General features: G+C 49.6%; 1 protein-coding gene across 1 annotated transcript in view; it reads right to left on the bottom strand.

The window, feature by feature from the left end:
* Nucleotides 1-22878, bottom strand: part of EFL1 (elongation factor like GTPase 1) — a 123687-nt gene that overhangs the window by 14156 nt on the left and 86653 nt on the right. The window contains exons 16-18 of the mRNA XM_047086699.1: nucleotides 15002-15133; nucleotides 10322-10469; nucleotides 1099-2081 (exon numbers count right to left, since the gene is read on the bottom strand). Of these exons, the coding sequence (XP_046942655.1) occupies nucleotides 1099-2081; nucleotides 10322-10469; nucleotides 15002-15133 (1263 nt within the window). The remainder of the gene's footprint in view (nucleotides 1-1098; nucleotides 2082-10321; nucleotides 10470-15001; nucleotides 15134-22878) is intronic.

Below are 22878 nucleotides of genomic sequence, written 5' to 3'. Positions count from 1 at the left end.
ATCAAGAAAGCTCTTGGTGAGAACAAAGAATAACGTCCGGGAATGGCCTCGACTGGTGTTCCTCCACCGACGCACGGATCCCATGAGCTCGTAACGATACGCTGGCCCAAGCGGGGCCGAGACACATCACGTGCTCCCTGTCACCCTGCAGACACCGTGCACGTGTGCGCGGCACACACGGGCTCCAGGCGGGCGGTCCTGCGGGGCCAACCCCGCTGCTTCCGAAACGCTGCTTTAGATGCTTGGCCCGTCTTGTAGGAACCCTACTGTGGATGCAAGCCCAAATTTCTTTAGAGGAAAAACACCCTGACGAGTTAGATGCCTGTTTTTAGGAGCCGATCAGCAGAAGAACCTTACTAAAAAGAATGTAAACTAAGCACACACTGACTCAAAGGGCCTCAGAGGGAACCTACAAGCTCCCCAGCGCCGTCCTGGCCCCTGAAGACGGTTCTAGGACCGCCTCTGTCATGGGAGAGCTGCCGCAGGCCAGGCACCCCTCTAAAGCACGGACTTGTGCTCTCGGGTTAATCTTCACAGCCTCTGGTCGGTTATCTTCCTTTTTACAGGTGAACAAAGTCTCCGTGAAGTAATAGTCAAAAGTCAAAGCAGCTACTAAATGCCAGGGCCGTGTGTCTCCAGGGATCCCAGAGACGTTCCAGAGACAGAAAAATCGGGAGGAGGATCTGACGGAATGGTCAGTGGTGAACAAAGCCCCCGAGGCTCTTCTTCTCCCGAAAGGACCCAGCACTTCCAGACGGCCTTTTGCCTTAGGTGTGCACGAATGTCACCTCACTCTCTGATGGTTTCCAGAGAGACTCTGCCTACCTGGACCGACAGGGCCACTCACTCGGGAACACCGCTGCACGTCAAACCTTACGCCTGAGACCGTCGGGACAGGAAGGAGCCTGTCTGCTGCAAACGAAAAGATCTTTGGTAATCACGTTTCCTCCCCCATCGCCATTTCACTATTTAAGGCTTTCAGAGCCCTTAGTGCTTTAGTGACCCGGATGACGATGCAGCTTCTGCAAAAACAAAAATTAAGTGGGTCTGAGCTTTCTGACCTCAGAGACCTCTCGGTCCTCACCCTCTTTTCCTTACCAAGAACGTCACCGGTGGCCATGATGTCACACGTGTACATGGCTGCCATCAGACGCTGAGGCTTCACCTGCAGGGCATAGCGACAAGCTTCTTTCATGGTGGCAATGAGCTGTCCGGAGAAGGGTCCGTAGCAGTCAGTGAGCGAAGACTCTCCTCTCTGGGATGTCTTCTGCTCCGAGGGCTCAGAGCCGCCATCTTGCGGCCCCCCCTTTTCGCCTCTGCCGGGACAGGCTTCACCTTCCGCCTGTGCCTCCTGTACCACGTCCCTTCGCTCTTGATTATGTTTGTCACTTGCCCCTTGTTCTTCACATTTACTTAGGTCCCATTTTTCCAGAATGAAACAGACGCCCATGAGAGGCTCCTCACACATGGGGCCAGAGAGGGTTGCTAGCTGGAAACCACTCACGATGCTGTTGCCCAAATCTCGGTATCTACTGGCCTCTTTGGAGGCTTTGACGCCCGAGCCTGTCCATACTGAGTTCTGGAAGTCTTCGCTTCTATTTACGAGTATGTTGGGCCCGCATTTTCTTGGCCCAAATGACCAGATTTGGTCAACGACGTTCCTCCATTTTCTCCCTGTTAGGTGCTGCTCTAGTTTTCCTTTGAATTCACAAATTTTCTCTTGGGTCTTCTGGTGGATCGTCTGAGTATTTCTGCCCTCATTCAAAGAGGATGTCAACTGCTCCATAGAACGAATCAGATCACTATTTTCTTCCAGGATCCGTGTGACTTCTTCTGGAAGGGGCATGGCTCGAACACTGAGCACGGCGAGCTTGTTGGGGGTCGTTAGGGTGATGAGCCCATCAGAGTCAACTTGGATTCCTTCCGGGATTTTGCTCTGATCTTCTTTCGTTTGGTGGATAACTGCAACTTTTTGTTGTTTGCCTATTTCTTCATTGACCATGTCGACTTTTGGCGGTTTTGTAATTGTTTCCCTGAATGGAATAATCGGTTCAGACACGCTGATCTGAATCTTCGCAAACCTACAAATTCAAGAGAAATAACAAGGTTATGATAAAAATGGCATCAAAACTTCCATGCAGAACTGTGACACAATGAGGATTCTGAAGAAGCACAGAAACATGAAAATTATTTTACCAGGAAAGATCGGTCCTTTACATTCTATCAAAATTCAAACACCACTTTCATTTCGGATTAAAAGGACCACCTCCAACGGGAACAGACCTTCAGGGAGTTCTTTGCATACGTTAGAATTTCACCGCTTTGTTCGCTCTCAAAACAAATCAACCATCTATTTAGATAATATGGTTTTGAGCGGAAAATAAATAGTTTCGTAAGATTTGACATATGAATTCTTTACAATATGATTTGCCAATTTAAAAACCGGGAGAAGAAAAGCTCGATGAGTACAACTCTAAACAAGGAATCACAGAACTTGAGGACACCTAGTCAAATCCTGACAATGGATCTGGCTTTGATAAATGCTCATAGCCAGGCTGGCGTGACCCAGGAGTTTGTCTAGAGAGACACTTTGAACAAGAACTTTCTGCAGCGATGGAAATGTTCCGTACCTGCACTGTGATGACTGGACAGCTGAAATGTGGCTACTATAACCGGGGAAATGAAGTTTTCTTTTTATTTAATTAAATTACATTTAAATAGCCACACGTAGCCACGGAGCATTCGATACGTGGCTGTGTGACTGAGGAACCGAAGTTTTAATTTCACTTAGCTTTAATTTTAAATGGCCATGTGTGGCCAGGGACGACTGTATTGGCCACAGAGTCTTGCACCTCGGTCCAGTACCAAGTTCAGAAAGCCCTTTCTCCACATGCTATCAAGTTCAGTTTCATGCCGCATTATCTTCCAAATGAGCTATAAGTTCACAGTGGGCAGATTCTGGAAATTGGCGTGGATTGATTCGGAAAACAATGAAACCACCCAATCTTTATTTACTTTGTGTCTACTTCATTCCCAGGTAACACTAAGGCTCTGGGCTGGTCTCTACCTGCCACTGGCAGTGTGGATGGATGTGTGCATAAACGCATGTGCAAGTATGTCTGTTCACACATACATGTCATATGAAATCTTGGGATCGTGGACCAATGCTTTTCTCTGGGAAATGTTACGCAGTAAGGCAACTAAATACTAAGAGTTTCTGAAATGGTCGCATTTGATTCTAGATTTGTTTCTGGTTTCTGTAGAACATTCTGGGGATCTGGGGCAGGTATCTGGTTTATTTGATTTTATTCTTTTTGATTAAATTTTAAAACTCAATAGATGGATGGTTTTCTAAAAACAGTATGTTACCAAAATAGGTACAACCAAATCTAATTGATTTTAGGATAGGAAACCTGAATGGAGCAGAATGTGTGGAGGAAAATAACAATGTGAAAAAAATTATTCCCGAGAAAGGTTTTGGTTGTGCCAGTGAGCATGTTCACTATCAAGGATTAGCTCATTTCAATGCTCTCATCGTTACGGAAGATACGGGATGGATGTCTTCCTGACATCGTACTGAAATATCTTTGTGAAATGTGTGATGGGGATTAAGAGTGCACCTGTCATGATGAGCGCACTGAGTAACAAACGTGAAGCTGAATCGCTACATGGTACACCTGAAACTAGCGTAACGTTGTGTGCTAACTACGCTGGAATTAAAACACAGAACTTAATAGAAAAAAGTACCACTTTATTCAAGATGCTGTGCCTACTCATAAAAACGGTAGCTAAATTCGCATCAACACGTATTTGGTGCTTCCTATGTAAACCAGAATATGCCCTACACATTTTCATGTATTAAAGAAATGAAATAAAATATATTTTCCTCTTCGAACCTGACAAAGACAGCATACACAAACCCGCAGTTCAATCTCACCTAAGAATTCAGATATAAGATCTGAAATAACAAGGGAAAAAAAGGATGTATGTGCACTGTTTCTTTTCACTAATCACTCATCCCATATGACACAGTGTGCTGTTTTACAGGTAGTTTATCTTTAGTAGGTATATTAGTATCCTCCTTGTCTAGAGGAGAAAACCAGGTAAGAAAGACAAGTCACTCTAAGTCACAGAGCTAGTCGGTGGCAAAGCTAGGTCTGACCCCAGAACCCATGCTCTTCCCAGTTAATGCTGTAGTGACAAAGTAAACAGCACATTAAAGGAATACTTCACCATAACACGAAGTAGCTTTTATCATAGGGCATAAAAATTTATTTGTATTAGGAGATCTGTTAAAATAATACAGCATATTGAAAACGTCAAATAGAGTAACCAATCTAAGGAACCATCTGTAAAAATGCTAAATTCGCATTCAATTAAATTGAATACCCATTCCTCACTTAAAAAAAAAAATGAGGGGCGCCTGGGTGGCGCAGTCGGTTTAGTGTCCGACTTCAGCCAGGTCACGATCTCACGGTCCGTGAGTTCGAGCCCCGCGTCAGGCTCTGGGCTGATGGCTCAGAGCCTGGAGCCTGTTTCCGATTCTGTGTCTCCCTCTCTCTCTGCCCCTCCCCCGTTCATGCTCTGTCTCTCTCTGTCCCAAAAATAAAAAAAAAAAAAAAAAAAAAAAAAAATGAAAGCACGTAGAAATCTCTGACACAGGACGATATTTTTAACATTATCATTATTTAGAGAAAATATGGTCTTATTCTTAGAACTGAACTGCGACAGCTACCGCAACTCTGACAGCAAACACATTTTTTCCTCGTACTGTAACGTAGGAAGGGCTGGGAGTCTCATCAGGCCCTCGGTTTCCGGGGGTCCCAAGAAGCCCCTTGCAGTAATCACCTCTGAGATTGCTGAGAACCACTCCGCGCCACGAAAGGGGGGTGCACATCCTGTCCCACCTGCAGAGCACCTCGGGGCCAAAGGCCCTCCAAATCTGGGCAACGCGGAGCCGGCCCCTGCCTCCATGGGAACACAGTAGGCTCTGACCGCCCGCAACTTCCTGCCGTCTCTGATCACCACCACCTGGAGATGTTGCCATCTCTGAGCTCCAGAGATCTGGTTGCTAAGAACCGTGACGGTTTCTCTGGCCCGGACACGACAGGGTGTCCCCTGTCTCCCGCTCCTGCACGTAATGTATTTCTGAAGATGTGTGTCAAAGTCGAAAAGGGAGCTCATGTATTAGAAGGTAGGTTCTGTCCTACGAGAGCTAAAAGACGCTAGAGTTTTATGTATACTCCTAACGTAGGTACAATTGTAAAATTTTATAGTCCTATGGAACAGGTGACAAAACAATAATGTACAGATCTGTCAGTGACCACAAAGTAAACACCCACGGAAACTACCACTCAAGTCGAGAGACAGAACGTTAGCAGCCCAAGGACCCTCGTGCCTTCCCCCAACCCCAAGAATAGAACCACTATCCCGGGTTTTACTCTAGTCCCTTCTTTAAAATTCTTACCGCCTGAACATGTAACCCGCATGTAACCCCTACCCGCTATAGTTCAGTCTGGCGCGCTTTTAATACTGTATATGTATATATAAACAGGATCAAATCTTTTTTTTTTTTTTTCCAGTTGGGTTCTCTGGCTTAGTATTATGCTGTGACATATCCATCCATGTTCGAATAGCTTGTTCACTGAGGTTACTATACACAATTTCACGGTAAGAAGGTATCATGATTTATTTGTCCACTGCACTGTTGGGAGTTGTCTCCAGTTTGGGGACTATGAGAACGTTTGTTGGGGCGCCTGAGTGGCTCAGTCGGTTGAGTGGCCGACTTCGGCTCAGGTCACGATCTCGCGGTCCGTGAGTTCGAGCCCCGCATCGGGCTCTGTGCTGACTGCTCGGAGCCTGGAGCCTGCTTCGGATTCTGTGTCTCCTTCTCTCTCTGACCCTCCCCCACTTGTGCTCTGTCTCTATCAAAAATAAATAAATGTAAAAAAAAAACATTTTAAATGTTTGTTGCCACGAACGTTCATAATGCACACTTGCCAGGCTCAGACCAGAAGCCGTAACAAGCACCCACCTCCTCCCTCCGAAGGTAATACCAAAGTGTATTCCAAAGTCATACCAACTCCCAGTGTCCCCAGTTACGGAGGGGGATTCCTACTGCCCATCTCTGGCGCCATCTGATACGGCCACCTAAAAATTTCAACCCCTCTGGTGGGTATGCAGACGTATCCCACTTTGGTTTTAACTTCCTTCCAGTAATTAATAGGGAGCTGAATATCTTTTCATATGTTTCTTGGTCTTTAGACTTTGGGGATGTGAAGCACCTGTTCAAGCCTTTGTTCCACCGTCTAGGGGTTGCTGCCTCTCTCATCTACCGGAAGGAATTCTTTATATACTGGGGCTTGAAGTCCCGTGTTTACTGTGCATATTACAAATGTGTTCTCTAACCCTACGGTTTGCCTTCTTACACTTCATCGTGTCTTCTGACCATCAAACTTTACTCTGTCATCTGTGTTTTTAACGTCTTATTTAAGAAGCTTTTCCCTATCCCGAGGTCTCGAAGATACTCTGTGTTATCTTCCAGGTACTTTATGACTTTGCCTTTTACACTTCAACCCACAACAGACCCGGAATAGGTTTCTGAGTTCAGGATGAGGCAGAGGTTTTCCCAGACAGAGGTCCAAGCTGCCAGCACCGTCTGCGGAGAGGCGGGCGCCCCCACTGTTCCGCCCTGCCCCTTCCACGCTCACTGCCCTAGTCCTCCCGTCCGTCCGTCTATCCTTGTGTCAACGGCACAAAGTCAACTTCTGCAGTTTTCAAATAAGTTTCGATTTCCTTGTCCTACTTGCGTAAAGGGTTTTGGTCCTTACTGGCCCTTTGCATTTCCACACAAATTTTAGAAACAACTCGTCAAGTTCTGCAAACACATGCGGTGAATGGGGTTGTGACTGGGGCTGCTCTGAATGTATGATCAGTTTGGGAAAAGCTGACATCATCATAACACAATTTTTTTAAGCCATAAAGGTGGCAGACACCTTCTTTTGTGTGTTACAGTTTTTGCAGACAGCCTGGAATTTGAGTCCGTTTTATTCCCAGGCATTTGACATTTTTGTTACTGTAAATGGTAACCTTAAGATAATTTTCTTTTTCTGTTTATTAACAGTATATAGAAATGCAATCAATTCTGCATGTTAATCTTGACTAGAGCAACCTTGCTGGGTTTACTTACTAATCCTAACACTTCCCCGCGTCTTCTGGATTACTGGCGCTCCGTCATGCCGTGTGCAGACGGTGGCAGTGGCAGCTGTCCCTTTTCGAGTCCCGTATCCTTGACGTTTTATTCTTCACAACGCTGCCCAAGACCGACAATACGATCTGAAACAGACCTTGTTACAGGGGGTACCCTTGTTTCAGTTCTGACCCCCAAAGACAGTAAGTACATGTGTGCCCTAGTTACTCTGAGGATATTTTTCATCAGTTTTAAGCACATTCCTTCTATTCCTGGTTTGCTGAGAGCTCTGGGCATGTGTGAATGCTGAATTTTATTAAATGTTTTTCCTTTGTCCACTGAGATGATTTTTCTTCTGTTAATCTGGTAAATAAATACACATTGATTGATACTTTTAATGTTATTCCAACTCTGAATTCTTTTGATAGTTATGACTATCAGGCTTTCTACTTTTTTATGGGTCAGATTTTTCCAGGAATTTGCCCATTTCCTTTAAAATTTAGTGGGGGCCGCCTGGGTGGCTCAGTCGGTCAAGCGTCCGACTCTTGGTTTCGGCTCAGGTCATCATCTCACGGTTCGTGAGATCGAGCCCTGCATCTGTCAGCACAGAGCCTGCCTGGGATTCTCGCTCTCCCTTTCTGCCTCTCCCCTGCTCACATCCCCTCTCTCAAAATAAATAGGTGAACAAACAAACAAAATTATTGGTATAAAACTGCTCATAATGTTCTTAGGCTTCTTAGCCCAGGATGAGGGACCTAGCCCCCAATTCCCTAAGGTGCCCTGAACTCCGACATGCTGTTGGGGAGCCATGAGGAGGCAATGGCCTCTGTCAACACCTGCTGAGGCAGCTCCCTCGGGGTCCCCATGTCGCGCGTGACATGAAATGCTGCCTGCCTGGGTCCCGATGCAGCCATCTGTCTGTCGTCCTCTCCTACCCCTGGTCTAGCAACTCCCCTGCTAACTAAGCACACAAGTGCAAGAGAAGACTCCTTCCACTCGGGCCCAGGTTTCCGCTCTGAGGAGCGACAGACGACAAGAAGCCGCAGCTCGACGGGATTTATCTGTCACACCGGGGCCACACGCAAAGGGAGGGGAAGGTGTCATCACTTTCAGAAACTGGAATTTTTAGGAAAAGCAGATAAACACTTCAGAGTTTAGAAAGTATTGTATCAAAGCAGTATATGTATTTCGAAAAGCAGATATGTTTTGGGTTTTGTTAGCCTCATTCAATGTAAGCGTAAATTGTTGTCAGGTATTTGGATGAGGATATTTTCTGAAAAGGTTTACACAGAGTAGCTGCAAAATAAACGGATTTATTAAAATATTTTAACGCTATGTTAAGGGCATATTTCTAAGAAACTAATTCTCTTATTATAAACTAGGTTTTCCTCGTGAGATTAAAAAGTACACATAATGAACACCAGGAGGTAAAAATGAAAAGACTCAAAACGAAACAAAAAAGTAATCATTAATTAGAATCCATTTTAGGTTTACGGGAAAACATTTGAAATATAACTCCAAGTGCCTAAAGACATTTTTTAAAAGAAGAGTTAATGGCCTGAGAAATGTAAGGTTACTTAAAAACATTTTTTTAAATGTTTATTTATATTTGAGAGAGAGAGAGAAGCAGAGAGAGGGAGACACAGAATCCGAAGCAGGCTCCAGGCTCTGAGCTGCCAGCACCGAGCCCGACGCGGGGCTCGAACCCACGAACCGGGAGATCGTGACCTGAGCCGAAGTCGGACGCTCAACGACTGAGCCGCCCAGGCGCCCCATACGGTTATTTAACATGGATTTTAATTGGTAGCAGAGTATTAAAAAAGAGAAAATAATTCAGTTCAAAGACCCCAAAAACTAACATGACATTTCAATGGTTTTTTAAAAAGCCTTCTTGAGAATTATTTTAAAACATACCTTAAAATTTATCCAATTAGCATTATTCTCTAGCCAATGTTATATTCTTCAGAAATTATAAAAAAAACGGTAACAAACACTGAAGAGAGGGAAGGCGTGCCTTCCAGTTTTGTGCTAATTATGGCTACAATAACACTTAAGGGAGGAAAAAGCCACAACGCCATTTTAAGCCGAGAAACGAAGCTGAGAACGCGCCCCCTTTCCATCAGGAGCTTCCGCAAGGTCCCCGGGGATGGTGCCGCAGGCGCACCCGCACCTGTTCTCGCCCCATTCTATCATCGGCAGTAGCAGAGGTACTGTGGCGGGGGCGGGAGTACTGTGGTAAGGGAAGGAGTACCGTGGCGGGGGGGGGGGGGGGGGGAGTACTGCGGTGATGGAATGAGTACCGTGGCGGGGGAGGGGGGCGGGAGTACTGTGGTAAGGGAAGGGGTACTGCGGCGGGGGGTGGGGGGGGTGGCGGGAGTACTGTGGTGATGCCATGAGTACCGCGGCCCGGCGCCGTACCGTCATAAGGATTAAACGAGACAAACCGTGCTGAGCGCAGAGGCTGGCAGTCACTTTCGGGGCGGGAACACCACCTCCAGGAGTTCACGTCGACCAAACACCAGAGCCGCCCAAGCAGGTGGCAGCGGACACGGGCCGCGGCGCACGGAGCAGGCCGGGGTGGAGCCCCGGCGCCCCGGAGGTCACCTGTGCGCGGGGAGCCAACGGTGCCTCTCCCCCCCGCTGTATCTTCCTGACTGCTCCGCCAAACATACATTAGCTACGGAGCATTTACACAAAGTGACCTGAGACGCGTGTCTTATGACGGCACCGTCACCAGTGTGGAGACACGGCGGGATGCCCTGCAGGCGTCCCCCGCGGGCGCTCCATCAACGAGGACAGAAGTCTGGCCCGTCCCAGCCGAAGCTCACAGCGCAGGACTAGGTTCTGGCTGCTGTGACGTGCTGCGTGTGTATACGCGTAAAGGAAAAGACCTACGTGTGAAAATACTTTATGACTCGAGCTTAAAAATGTAAACTTACTCAAGTGCAGAAGTAGATGCTGTCAGTTATTAAAAATGAAATCTACGGTCCAGCGACACCATAGCAGTTCATGTTTGAATGGAGGGCACTTCATTTTTGTCTGTGTTCAACTGGTTCGGGGCACACCGGCCCCCCCCCCTCCCCCCGCCCCGAGTTGGGGGCCGCCACCGCTCCACGACCGTCACCGCCTCACCTTTCTCTCAAGTCATCCAGGCACCGCTGAAGGTGGACTTCTCCCGCTGTGACCAAAACGTGCTCCCCCGTTTCCTGAATTAAGATCTGGACACAGGGATCGGCCTGGTTTAGCAGCTTCATTCCCCGGACGAGCTGAGGCATCTCACCTAGGCGAACAGAACGAAACACTGGTTCAATACGGACTAAGGACTCATCGAACTGCAAGACGATGCCCGTGGCTACTGAAGGGAAAAGTACCCGTTTACTTTTCTTGCAGATAACGCGGCAAGGTGAAGGACACGGTCTCCTGGTGACTTATCAGTGCAGACAGCTCGCACAAGACACCTGTTACCATCAGGACCCGCAAAGCTGAGCTATCCAAATCCTCGGCAAACACAAACGCCCACTGCTGTGCGTGTGCATCCACCTACGTGCTATTACAAACGCACGTATTATACACCTACATGTGCAACAGAACTCTTCCCCAGAGAAGAGTTACAATCACCAACAGAGAAACACCTCACGTGGTGTTCAAGTCAAGAGACGATTACGGAGACACGCTCGACAGGACCCTGGGTTTTAGAACAGAGCTGCCCTCTGTGCCCAGCGAGCCCCGGGCGCCTTCTACACCCCCTTCCTGCCCGTGCCTCTGCCCCTGACCGCGTGTCCTGACCGCCCACCGGAGCTGTGGGCACGGATGGGATTCTGACGCCTGTCTTGGTCTAACTGCCTTTCCACCCCATCCCGTGTAGTCAGCGGCAACTGTCATTTGAGGCAGAGGAAGTCTCCCGTCACTGCTTCGCTTCTCCGTTTGAAGGAGGGGCTCGGCAACCCCTCCATGCCCGGTTTTCGAAAGGCCAGACAAACAAAACCACGGGAACTTTCTACCATCAGTGGTGTTTAGTATGTCTGTTCCGTATCGATTTACTTTTCCACGTCTACTTAGTTTTGAAATAAAACTTTTCTAGTGGTAACACTTCATATTAGCTAACCACGTGCCAACAAGTACTTCACAGGTATGAGTTCATTAACTGTGTGGCCGGGATGAGTACCTTTCTTGTTTTAAAGAGGAGGAGGCGGGTAGAGAAGCCAAGAGCTTGTGTCAAAGTCACTGGTTTGAAGCCTGCGGGAGGGTGCCAGCACCCGCACGCGTCAGGCAGTGACGAGCCACACGTGGGTGCGTGGACCCGGAGGGAAGACAGAGTGGGACCCCACTGAGCGTGGGTTGACAGGCCGTCTTTTCTGTTCCTTTTCGGCATCCTGTGGTTCTCCTCTGCCCAATTAAGCGGGTTTACAGAGATTATCCGTGTTAACTAACTTCACCTGGTTTGAAAAGATTCCTGCAAAAAGACCACTGATAACATGAATAACATATGGCACAGAGAGAACAATAAAAATAATAAATGAAAAAGCTTTTTGCCAGCTCCCCATTGGCTCAATTACAAATTCCTTAAAAATAACAAAAAAGGCACACACCGTTAAAATCTCTCTCTCCATGGTAAAGGTGAGAGCCGAACAACGAGCAAAGAAGAAAGTTTTTCCAAACAAAATTTGGAATGTGGAGACATTTTGAAATCGGATGTTTGAAAATGTTTATTTACGATGATAGTCATTTTGTCGCCAGAAACGGCATCTGTTAAACCTCTTAAAATCTGGACGCTGATTTTCCTAACCTGTTTAAAAATCTTCCAAATGATCTATTAAAGATGAAAAAAAGTCAACATCTTTTAATTAATCTAAAAAAAGTGAGATCATGAAAAATATTCACTATCTGGGTTTCAACAAAACCTTTGTGTATCAACTGCTAAATGGGGGTTTTACGTGGACACGGTGACCGAGCAAAGGCGGCCCACGATGCACCTGTCCCATTTGGGCCACACGGTCTGTCAGGTGCCCTTCCCAGGGGAAGAGCCACTGGTCAAGGGACACTACATGCACACCTTGGACGGCTGCACCACCGACCCTTAGGAGAAAACTTGCAAACACAATGAAGTGTTACAACGGCAGCCACCTCCACCAGGGAGGGCCGGACGACCTCCCTCCTGGCATGCACACCCCCTGGGGCAGCGCCCTCCTGGTGGTCTGGCCGGGGTGGGGGTGGGGCGTGTGGACGGCAGAGCAAGCCCAGTGCTGTGTGACTCCCCAGGCCGGGCCACAGGAGGCACTCGGTGTCCTGGACTGGCGGTACGCTGTGGGACACCGACCGCTAACTGCAGGCCTTGGGCAAGCATTATCTTCTCTAAGCCTCAGTTTACCTCTGAGAAGATGAGGATAAAAAACTGCATAAGGCTACTGAGGGGATTAAATAAACCAATCAACGTGAAATCCTTAGTGTGTGGCAAGGATCTATGATGAGGGAAGCAATCCTGGCTTTGGGACACCTCCGCTTCTCTGTCCCGGGGACACAGAACAGAGGGGTGGCCACCATGGTACTGTGACCCCGGTCTCGGAAATGAGAGCCAAGTGGAAAGGCGTGTGTTCACACGGCAAGGTGAGCGGGGGGGGGGGGGGGGGTGGGGGGTGGGGGTGGGGGTGGTGCTGCAGGCGAGCCGGCCGGGGCCGCTGCGCGAGGGGGTGAAGAGGGCGAGGGGCACAGGGTGCGCTCACGGGGGCGGGGCCGGGGCACAGGGTGCGCTCACGGGGGCGGGGCCAGGAAATCCGGCCACAGGAGGGCGCTCTGCCCGCAGTCTGCTGACACGGGACCCGCGGGGGGAGGGGCCGCACAGTAACCGCCCCCCAGGGCTCACGGGGGCTGGCGGGAACGAGGACAGGGTTCCGAGAAGCACCCCAGACGTCCCCCGCGCACACGGAGGTGCCGGACGGAACGAGGGGGCAACTCCGACACCGGGCGCTGGCGCTGTGGCCACCTGGCCAGGCACGTGCACGTGAGTCCGGCACAAGCTGCACACTCGGGTGGGAAAGGAGCCACACTTCCTAAAATTATTAAGAAAACCGTTGTCCCTTCTAACCGTGTCAGTTTGTTTTTCTTTAAATTTTTTTCAATGTTTACTTACATTTGAGAGAGAGAGAGAGAGAGAGAGACAGAGGGCCAGTGGGGGAGGGGCAGAGAGAGAGGGAGACACAGAATCCAACGCAGGCTCCGAGCTCCGAGCTGCCAGCACAGAGCCCGACGTGGGGCTTGAACCCGTGAACCAGATCATGACCAGAGCCCAAGTCGTTGCTTAACCGACTGAGCCGCCCAGGCGCCCACGCTGGTTTGTTTCCCACACGGCTGAGGAACTCGCGACGGAGCACGCGAGGAAAACGGGCCTCGGTGCGACCCTCCCGCGTCTCCCGTCACCGCACGGCCTCGCCGACGGGCAGGAGACCGGACAGTCGGCCGCGGGGCGGGAAGGAAGCCGGCTGGGCCCCTCCGGCCCGGCCGCTCCCCAGCGGGGATTCCAGCCCAGGGCGGCACGCGGCCGACAGGCACACTCCAAAAATGAGAAATTTCTACAAAAACATTATGGTTTCGATTAGCAATTATTTCTTTGATCTCGGGTTTAAAAATTTAGGTCTAAATGGAACAGAGAAGAAGCCAGAAATACTAGAAATGCCGAAGAAGAAACCGCAGTTGCCAGACTCAAGTGTCACAACTGCAGTAAAACGGAACTTTCTCGTACTGTGCGTACTTCTCAGGGCTGGAGGCAGCCGGCGACGGCTGGAGCCACGCCGGCACAAGAGAAGAGCCAACCGTGAGGGGCCAGGGCCTGGACGAGCCCCTGGAGAGGAAGCAGGCCTCATCAAGAACAGGGTCAGTCCGTGCAGCGAACCAGCACTGGCGGTCTACGGTGACGGCCGGGAAGAGGGCTGTCTCTGGGGCCCAACCAAGATGGCTGCTTACCGGGACTGAGCCCACAGGTCAGAGATGCCGTCCTCCGAGTGTCTGCTCTAGGCTCCCAGGGACCCTCGATGCTGAGGATGTCTCTTAGAACTTGAGCCAGAGACAAGCCTGCGGGAGGCCCTGGCTCTGGGGCGAGATGGGGTGTAGACGGGCAAGGGCAATGAGGGCGCCACAGATGTCCGCAGAGAACCACCATGTTACGACACCTGCCCTCCGCTCCCCTTAGAGCACACTCTGGAGATTCTCCCCCGACGACCACTACGCCCTGGGAACACCAAAGTCACAGGGAATGCGGGCTTAGCGATGTCACGGGAAGCAAAACACAAGAGTTACTGAGGCCTGGTCAGGCAAATGGCACAAACCAAAGACTAAACACTAGTAAAGACACGGTCTGGCATACTGGGTGGGGCAGGAAGTGCTTTCCAAAGAGACAGGACACGCCCGGCGTCCAGATAATCTAGCGAACCTAGAGCCAAGAGAGTATGATGGATTTGGAACCAAAAAGTTTGGGGTAAGAGTCTAAGATCCTAACCTATCACATAAAACATGAGCTCTGCTGAGCCTGTGCCAGGGTCATGGGGGGAAGGAGATGACCTCATCTCTGCCACAAAGGACACGGTTTCCCCGGAAGGCAAAGGAGCCTAAATACACCGTGCTCCCAGGACGGAGGTTCGACCCCCTTGGAAAAGCAGCTGGTCTGCGAGCGCCTCCGGCCTGGGAAGCTCTCTTCTGTTACACACCCGGAATGAAAATCCACAGCACTGTTGACACAAATCATGGGGAATCAAGCGTGAAATACACGCATTTCGAAAGCAGGAAGGACGTCACGGGCTTTTAAAAACGAGGTCCTCTTACTTGGGTGCTTGGGCTCCACGGCGACCCTCACGATAGGCGTGGCTTCGAAGTTGAGCGGAACGAATGGTGGGCAGGACGGCGAGCTACACAGTGTCGCCGACTTCAGCACGAAGTCCTGAAGGCCTCCTATGCCTGCAGGGAGGAAAAGACGCACGCGGTCAACGAAGGATGATAAATTCTGAATTTACGTTAGAAAAATAAGAACACCGACCCAGAACGTAGGTCACAGAGGGAAACACTCCGAAATGTCGCAGGGAACGAGGCAGAGCCTCACGGAGGTTTTGCACCTCTGGATGCTATCTGGTTGCCGTGAGGAACACTGGCGTCTGCTGGTTCCTGTTTTCCAGATGCGCAGCTCGTGCGGTCACTGCAAACTGGGCTAACACGTACCTACTCTGACCCCAGAAGCGATCATGTCCAGATACGTGTGTCTGAAAATACTAATTATTTCTCGTAACTCCTGGTTTTCAAAATACGTTGATTTGACGAAGAGGGGTCTCTACTGGAATCCTCTTTTCCCAAATACTTACACAGGGGTCAAGGGCGTTTAGAGACTTCAAGTTTGAGTTTGCTGTGGCGTTCCTGACCCAAACCACCCTTCACAGTACCCCAGTTTTAGAAGAGGACATCGGTTCCCCCCACCTGCCCCTTCTCCTGTCCCCGTCCCACCGCAGGCTCCCAGGGGTGGCTGCATAAGACTGCCCAGGGGGTATCTGTCTTCGAGCAGATGGGGGAGAACGCCCCACGGGAGGGTTAAAGGGGGCGCATGGAGCCTCACGTCCAGAGGAAGAGCAGACAACACTTTGGAATGAATTAAGTGACACGCACAAGGGCCGTTTCCGTGCTTTGGGGTTAAAGATTGAGGAGGGCACGGGAGGGGAGGCTGTCGCTCAAGGGGAAGGTGGCACAGGAGACGGGGGCAGGGACCCCTGACCAGCACTTTATGCTGGGCTCAGAAACCACTGAGGACAGGAAACGGCACTGCTCCTTGGGCCGACACACGGACGTCAGGTAGGCACCGGAGGACGGGACGCCGCACGACCGGACGCTCAGCCTGGTGGAGGCGAACTGACACAGAAGGTTCCAGCACACAACCTAAAGGCAGCTGAGAGGTCTCGTAGTGTGAGCACATGGTGGGGAAGCCTGGGCGACGTCCCCCGCCCTGCTGAAAGCATCCAGAACTCACCCACTCCCTCCCCGCCTCAAGGGAGAGCTCCAACCCCTCTACCCCCGATCTCCAACCTCCAGATGTGTTAGGACAGTGCCCAGGGTGCACACAAGACCTGCTTCCACTTTCACCAGGCACCCCTGGGACTTTGACGGCATTTGTCAGACCCTCTGAAGCCTTTTCTGCCTCACGCTAAACATCACTAGCTCCTCTAACTGTTCAGCTCATGACATGATTTCTAGACCTTTCGTGTGCAGGGGACCCTCTCCAGACTGACGTTTCCAAGGTACTAGGTCTGGTCCCTGTGCATCCCGTGCATTTATTCAGTCAAGGTATCCATTTCTCATTACTGTGCTTCTTGGCCCAGCACAGAGAAAGGTCTACACCGGCCACAGCTTTGCTGCCCTCCCCCACTGGTAAGACCCACAGATGTGGGTCTGGCCGAGTTCCCACCAAGTCTACTAGAAATAACATCATCTCCCATGGGGCCAGGGGTTGGGAGACTCCCCCACCCCGAAGTAAATATTCCCTCCAAACCTCACCCATCCTGCTTTTGACCTCTGACCAGTGCACGTGTCCTTCCTGCACGCACAGCACGTGCCTTCACCGAAAAGGCAGATCCCGCTCCTTCCTGTGCATCACGAGGATGCAGGCTGCACGTGGTCAGCACACTGTGAACATTGAACTTCTGCTCGACATTTTGCTATTCAAATTACCAAATCTACTCTTGCTACTTAGGTATGTCCAGATTTGTGAATAGGATTATAATTATATAATTTCTATAGGGGCGTCTGGGTGGTTCAGTCAATTAAGCATCTGACTTCGGCTCAGGTCACGATCTCACAGTTTATGTCAGCTCTGTGCTGACAGCTCAGGAGCCTGGAGCCTGCTTTGGATTCTGTGTCTTCCCCTCTCTCTGCCCCTACCCCGCTCATTCTCTCTCTCTCTCTCTCTCTCCCTCCCTCCCTCTCTCTCTCTCAAAAATAAACACTTAAAAAAAAGAATTTATAGAAAAAGCAATGCTCTAAAGACAGTCAAAAATCCACCACCTGTACATGGCACCATTATTACTTGTTTTAAAATATAATCTCGGGGTGCCTGGGTGGCTCAGTTAAGCGTCTGACTTCGGCTCAGGTCATGATCTCACGGTCCGTAAGTTCGAGCCCCGCGTCGGGCTCTGTGCTGACCCTCAGAGCCTGGAGCCTGTTTCGGATTCTGTGTCTCCCTCTCTCTGACCCTCCCCCGTTCATGCTCTGTCTCTCCCTGTCTCAAAAATAAATAAAACATTAAAAAACACATATATAATCTCGAAATCCAGGAAAGGGACCATTAAGGTTACTTGGGTGAATCACAAAGAAATGATTTAAAAAAAAATCACTTTGAGAATTTCCTGAAATACTATCAGATAATTAGTAAGCATATGACTGGATACTCATGCAAAACACAATTTTTAAAAGCCTTTCTGTTATAAAATGATATCAAGTATAATTCTGAAAAAAGACAAGCGTACCCAGAGTCATGCCATCGTAAGACTGTCACTGTTTTCACTTCGCTAGATTTCTCCCTCCCCGCCCCCCCACCCCTTCCACAGGCACACATAACTTATTGCTATAATGTCCGTAACTTTTTATCTGCTAACTTCTACTCTGGTTGCTTTAGTCACAATGACAATCATGGGGGAACAGCTCCTTCACAGAAAGCACATTTGCTAAAGCATTTTATGGACTGGCGGGGTGTGTGTGTGTGTGTGTGTGTGTGGTGGCGGGGGGGGGATCGGTAAGGGACATGTTCACTCAAGAGAATCCTCTCAGAATTTCTGGGACAGAAGTGACAGTTCAGAAAAACAAAATCAGAAATTAGCATGGCATTGATTTGGTTGAAGGACTGGAGAGAGTACAAGCTTTTTTTTTTTTTTTTTTAATGTTTATCAAAAAAGGGCACGTGATGTAAGCAAAAGAGAGAAAATAGGCTGAGAAAACAGGAATACGGGGTAAAAGCAATGCACTAAACACCCAAAATTCTAGCTCAGTTCTGTGCCAACACCGGTAACTGCTGTGTGGCTGAACATCAACGATCCAAGTCCTCTCTGGTCCTAATTCCTCCCTGTACAAGTGCACTCAGATGCGCGAGCGTGTGGCCGCTGGCTGCGGAGCGGGGAACACGCGGCCCTCCTGCACCGCGCCCCAGGCCCGTGCCAGGCTGCGTGCCACTCCCTTCAAATTCTTCTTACTCAGAAAATCAGCATGTTACAAATGCTGTCGAGCCCCAGCTTTTTCCCAGGCTCTCTCTAAGGCTTCCCTTTAAACAGTATTCCAGAAACAATATTGAGGAGCATCGTTTACGTGTCCTCTTTTACGATCTGACACCGGAGATACTCCGTGGGGCCTGAGAGATGGACCGGCCCCCTGTGGACGACGTTCTTCTATTCCGACCAGCTCCCAGTGCACAGGCTGAATGGCTCCACAATGAGCTCACACTGGCAGCAGGAAGACGGTGAAACCGTCACTTAATTCTAACACTGCTTCCTGCGGACGGCCCGTTGCTGTCTGGACGGAGGACAGCATTACTATCTTCAGGGACATCTGGATTCTGAAAGTGCGCTTTCTACGCTGCTTTAAAAATTAGTATCTGAATACAAGAGAACAATAACAACGTGGCAAAATGTTAGTGCTCTAGCTGGAGTATGGTCCCTAACTGCCAACGTTCCAAGCCAACTTTAATATTACTTCTCAAGAACCATCAACTGGTTCCTCTTAATCTGTTTAATACACCTGAGTTAACAGATCCCTTTAAATCTTCACAGTGGACACAAGTTACACACCACGTACGCCCACGGAGCCTCAGGCCTGTGTGAGCAGTGAACACGACCTCAGAAGGGACATGAGGATTCAGACAAGAGCCGCTGATGCTTGAACACGGGGTTCAGGGGCACTGACCCCGTGCAGATGAAAATTCACTTTGATTCCCCCAAAGCTTAACTCCTAACTGTTAACTCCTGCTGTTAACTGGAAGCCTTCCCGATAACATAGCTGATTTACATGGGTTCTGTGTGTCACACGTATTCCATACTGCATTCGTACAGTACAGTAAGCTAGAGAAATAAAATGCTACTGAGAAAATCATGAGGAAAAGAAAATATATTGACAGTACTGGACTTCACTGACTGAAAAAAATCCACGTACAGGCGGACCCACGCGGTTCACACGTGTGTTGTTCAAGGATCACCTGGATAAAAACATTTGCTTTTAAAGGACGGGTTCCGAGGGTGGTGCAAATCTAGAGAACCACTGGTTTTGGAAGACCACCTTCAAATCTAGGTCCTTCTGCCTCTGGATTACCAAAGCAGCCCATATCCTCGACCTAAAGTTTTCGGTTCTTATTCTGTATCTTACCGCAAACTCAGATTCTGCCCCCCTTGGACTCAACTACGGAGGGTATCCCAGGGGATCCACGCGCTTCGTAACTTGTCACGGACGCAGGTAGGCAGGTAGGTACATGAGTGTAAAACATAAATATAAAATATGATCTAGGCCTTTTCCAGGCTTGTTTGGCTAATAAACAGCTCCAAAGTAGACCAATATTGCCTGGCGAAGGTTTCCGGGGGACCGGCCGAGTTTCTGCGGTGTGCTCAACCAGTCCGTCAGATCAACGCCCCTTAGCTTCCCGGTGTCAGAGGAGGCCCTGGGGAAGAGCCTTCCAGCAGTGACACCACCGGGTCGGAACGGTTTCCTTCTCAGAGGGACAGATGGAGCTCATCATCAGTTAATACTAGTTCTCAGGCAGGTTGTACTAAGACCTGGGGCCCTTTCTCGGGAGAGACTACAGTAAGGAGACAAAGTAATACATATTTTTTGAGATGTGTAGGCTTGCTGTCTTTGTCTGTATTAGGGAACAGGGAGGAACCTGTCCTGCAGTGTCCTGCACCAGGTAAAGGTGACACTGTGCAGTCTCGATTTATGCCCCAAGAAAGACTCCTCAGGGAGTCAGATCGCCCCCACTCCCGTGGGCTCAGGGAACTCCCACGGCCGGGAGGTCTAGGATCGAAATAGTGGAAGAGATTCCATCTCGGGCCTGGAAACCGACCCGGGCACTTGGTGCTGCCCCAGGTCCCACCTCAAAGCAAGTAAACCGAAGGGTCTCCAGAGGCCAGCCTGGGGGAAAGGAGGTAGCACTTAATAAATTAATTTAAAAATAATAAAATAACGTTTCCTAGTGGAGCAGAAATAGATGAGAAGAGCTTGGGGGCCCAGGGGCTTTGGACCACCCGCCGCACGGGGTAACGGCACAGCGGGGGGGCCAAACGTGCGTGAGGCTGGACGTAACAGAGACAGAGCATCAGGGGACGTGGTCACCGTGCCGTGGACTTCCCGGGGACGGCCGCGCAAGGGCGAGAACTGAGGCAGAGCTGCGAGCCCTGGTGGCCACTTCGGAGCCAGGAGGAGGGGACGTGGGGGAAGCGGGGGGAGGCGAGGCGAGGATCCCCATCTCGGCCATGGACGACGACACTGTGATTACTGTTCAGAGCACTTGTTAGCCCTTCTCTCGGGCTCACTGTTCCCATTGCCGTGTTCGTTCTTTATGTCCTACACACTTTAACTCACAGTCCTTCCTCCGGACTAGAGCTGCTCCTTTTATTCTGCGTCTACTTTTCCTCTCTAGTACCTTTTCTGAGCCTTTCCTGTTTGGTGTCTAGGCTTGAAAGCTTACAAAGCTGTGCTTTCAAAGGACTGACAAATATTTCTTCAACCTTCTGTTGGTTCTTCACTGATTCCAGTTTGAGGGCGGGGGCACCCACAGACACTTCATCAAGTGCCTTCAATGAACGAGTCAACACGAGCACAGTGCTGTCCTCAGAGCTGAGACTCCGGAGGGGGACACAGGAGGACCCGTGTGACCATACGCCGCGATAAACGTCGTACCTAGTAAACACGAGGTCTGTTCCCGGAAGACACAGAGGCTGGCATGGGGGTGGGAGAAGGGCACCAGCGGAGGCCGGTGAGGGACCGGTCACGACCCGCAGCGGCCCTGGTGGGGCAAGCACGACTGCAGAGACGTGTCCCCCTGTTATTTCCACTTCTCTGGGACCCTGCACCTGCCACTGGTTCTTGCGTCCGGTCAGCACGCGGTCCTGTTACGTCGGATCCCGAATCGGAGGCACGGAAGTTTACCTCTGGCTCAAGCCTTATTCCAGCCACCTAAGTTCTCCCAAGTCTTAGTTTCCACACGCACACCACACACACGCAGCACGTGCGGGTACGGGGACATGTGAGCCTGAGAAGGAGAGTGTCTGAGTCCCAGGCACAGAGTCAGCACGCAGTCAATGCAAGCGTGGGCAGCCGTGGTTACCACGGGCACGGCTGTACTGCTCTTTTATTAGAAGTTGTTAATCAGTTTAGGGTTTTTCCTGGTGTATGATATGAATTGTTATTAAATTTTATATACACACTATTAACTAGTCAATTGTAAAGAAGGCTGTAATAACTTCCTTTAAAGCATAAATTCGTATTCGTAATTAGATCCATGCATGAGCTTTGTATCCTGTCCCACTGACCTAAATTTACACAGTATACACAGTTTTATGTGATGCTCCAAGATATGCATTCCCACTCAAATGATTTAATTAAATGGGGAAACAAAGGTTGCCACAGAAGAAGCATAAAATGCCTTGTACAGTTTAAAACAATGCTGGAAATTTGTCTTAAGGTTAAAAAAAAAAGAAAGAAAGGGAAGAGATATGGCTTTCTACAACCAGGAAGTTATGACTGGATTTCTCTTACTTTTCAACTCGAAATATTTCCAATTAAGAGCAGGAAGAGGAAGAGGACTCATTTCTTTGTGAAATGGCACCTTCATCGCCAGTGCACGGCAGATTCTGACTGAAGTGATCAGAGAAGGAAAGGGAAGGACAACCTGAATGTGCCGTGAAACCAGAGCAGGGCGCCCCGAGCCATGCACTGTGGGTGGGGTTAACGACAAATTCACAAGGGTCGGTTCCTACCTCCTTCCTTGAGAAAGTAACAAGTGTGCAGACAGCACAGCCGTGCTGGGTGTCTGACTCCACACCAGTGACAATGAATGGAGAGCCCAGAAACGCCTCTGTGGGAACCCGGACATGAGCAAGGGACAACGATGGGGGAAGGGAGGGACTACTGGGCGAACGCCACTGCAACGACCAGCTGATGAAGTGGAAAAATAATACATGTCCGTCTGCCACACGCCACGTAGAAAAATAAATTTCAGGGGCGCCTGGGTGGCGCAGTTGGTTAAGCGTCCGACTTCAGCCAGGTCACGATCTCGCGGTCCGTGAGTTCGAGCCCCGCGTCAGGCTCTGGGCAGATGGCTCAGAGCCTGGAGCCTGTTTCCGATTCTGTGTCTCCCTCTCTCTCTGCCCCTCCCCAATTCATGCTCTGTCTCTCTCTGTCCCAAAAATAAATAAAAACGTTGAAAAAAAAAATTTAAAAAAAAAAAAAAAAAAAAAGAAAAATAAATTTCACGTGGATCAAAGCCCTAAACGTGAAACATACAAGTTGAAAGCACAAGTCACAGGATGCTACACTAAAGGCCGGTAACTTCTTCCTACTATGTGATAGAAACTGTATCACAAATATGCACAAGATTAAAAGCGACAGGGGCCACCTGAGTGGCTCAGTCAGGTAAGCACTTGACTGTTGATCACAGGATTGTGAGTTCGAGCCCTGTTGCTGGGCAT

The sequence above is a fragment of the Lynx rufus genome, unplaced genomic scaffold (genome assembly GCF_022079265.1).
Source record: "Lynx rufus isolate CCGP_SWC_20201006 ecotype Redwood Valley unplaced genomic scaffold, mLynRuf1.p SCAF_21, whole genome shotgun sequence".
NCBI classification, from domain to species: domain Eukaryota; kingdom Metazoa; phylum Chordata; class Mammalia; order Carnivora; family Felidae; genus Lynx; species Lynx rufus.
Note: the sequence above shows the minus strand (reverse complement) of the source record. Positions and strands in the feature narration are given on the sequence as shown.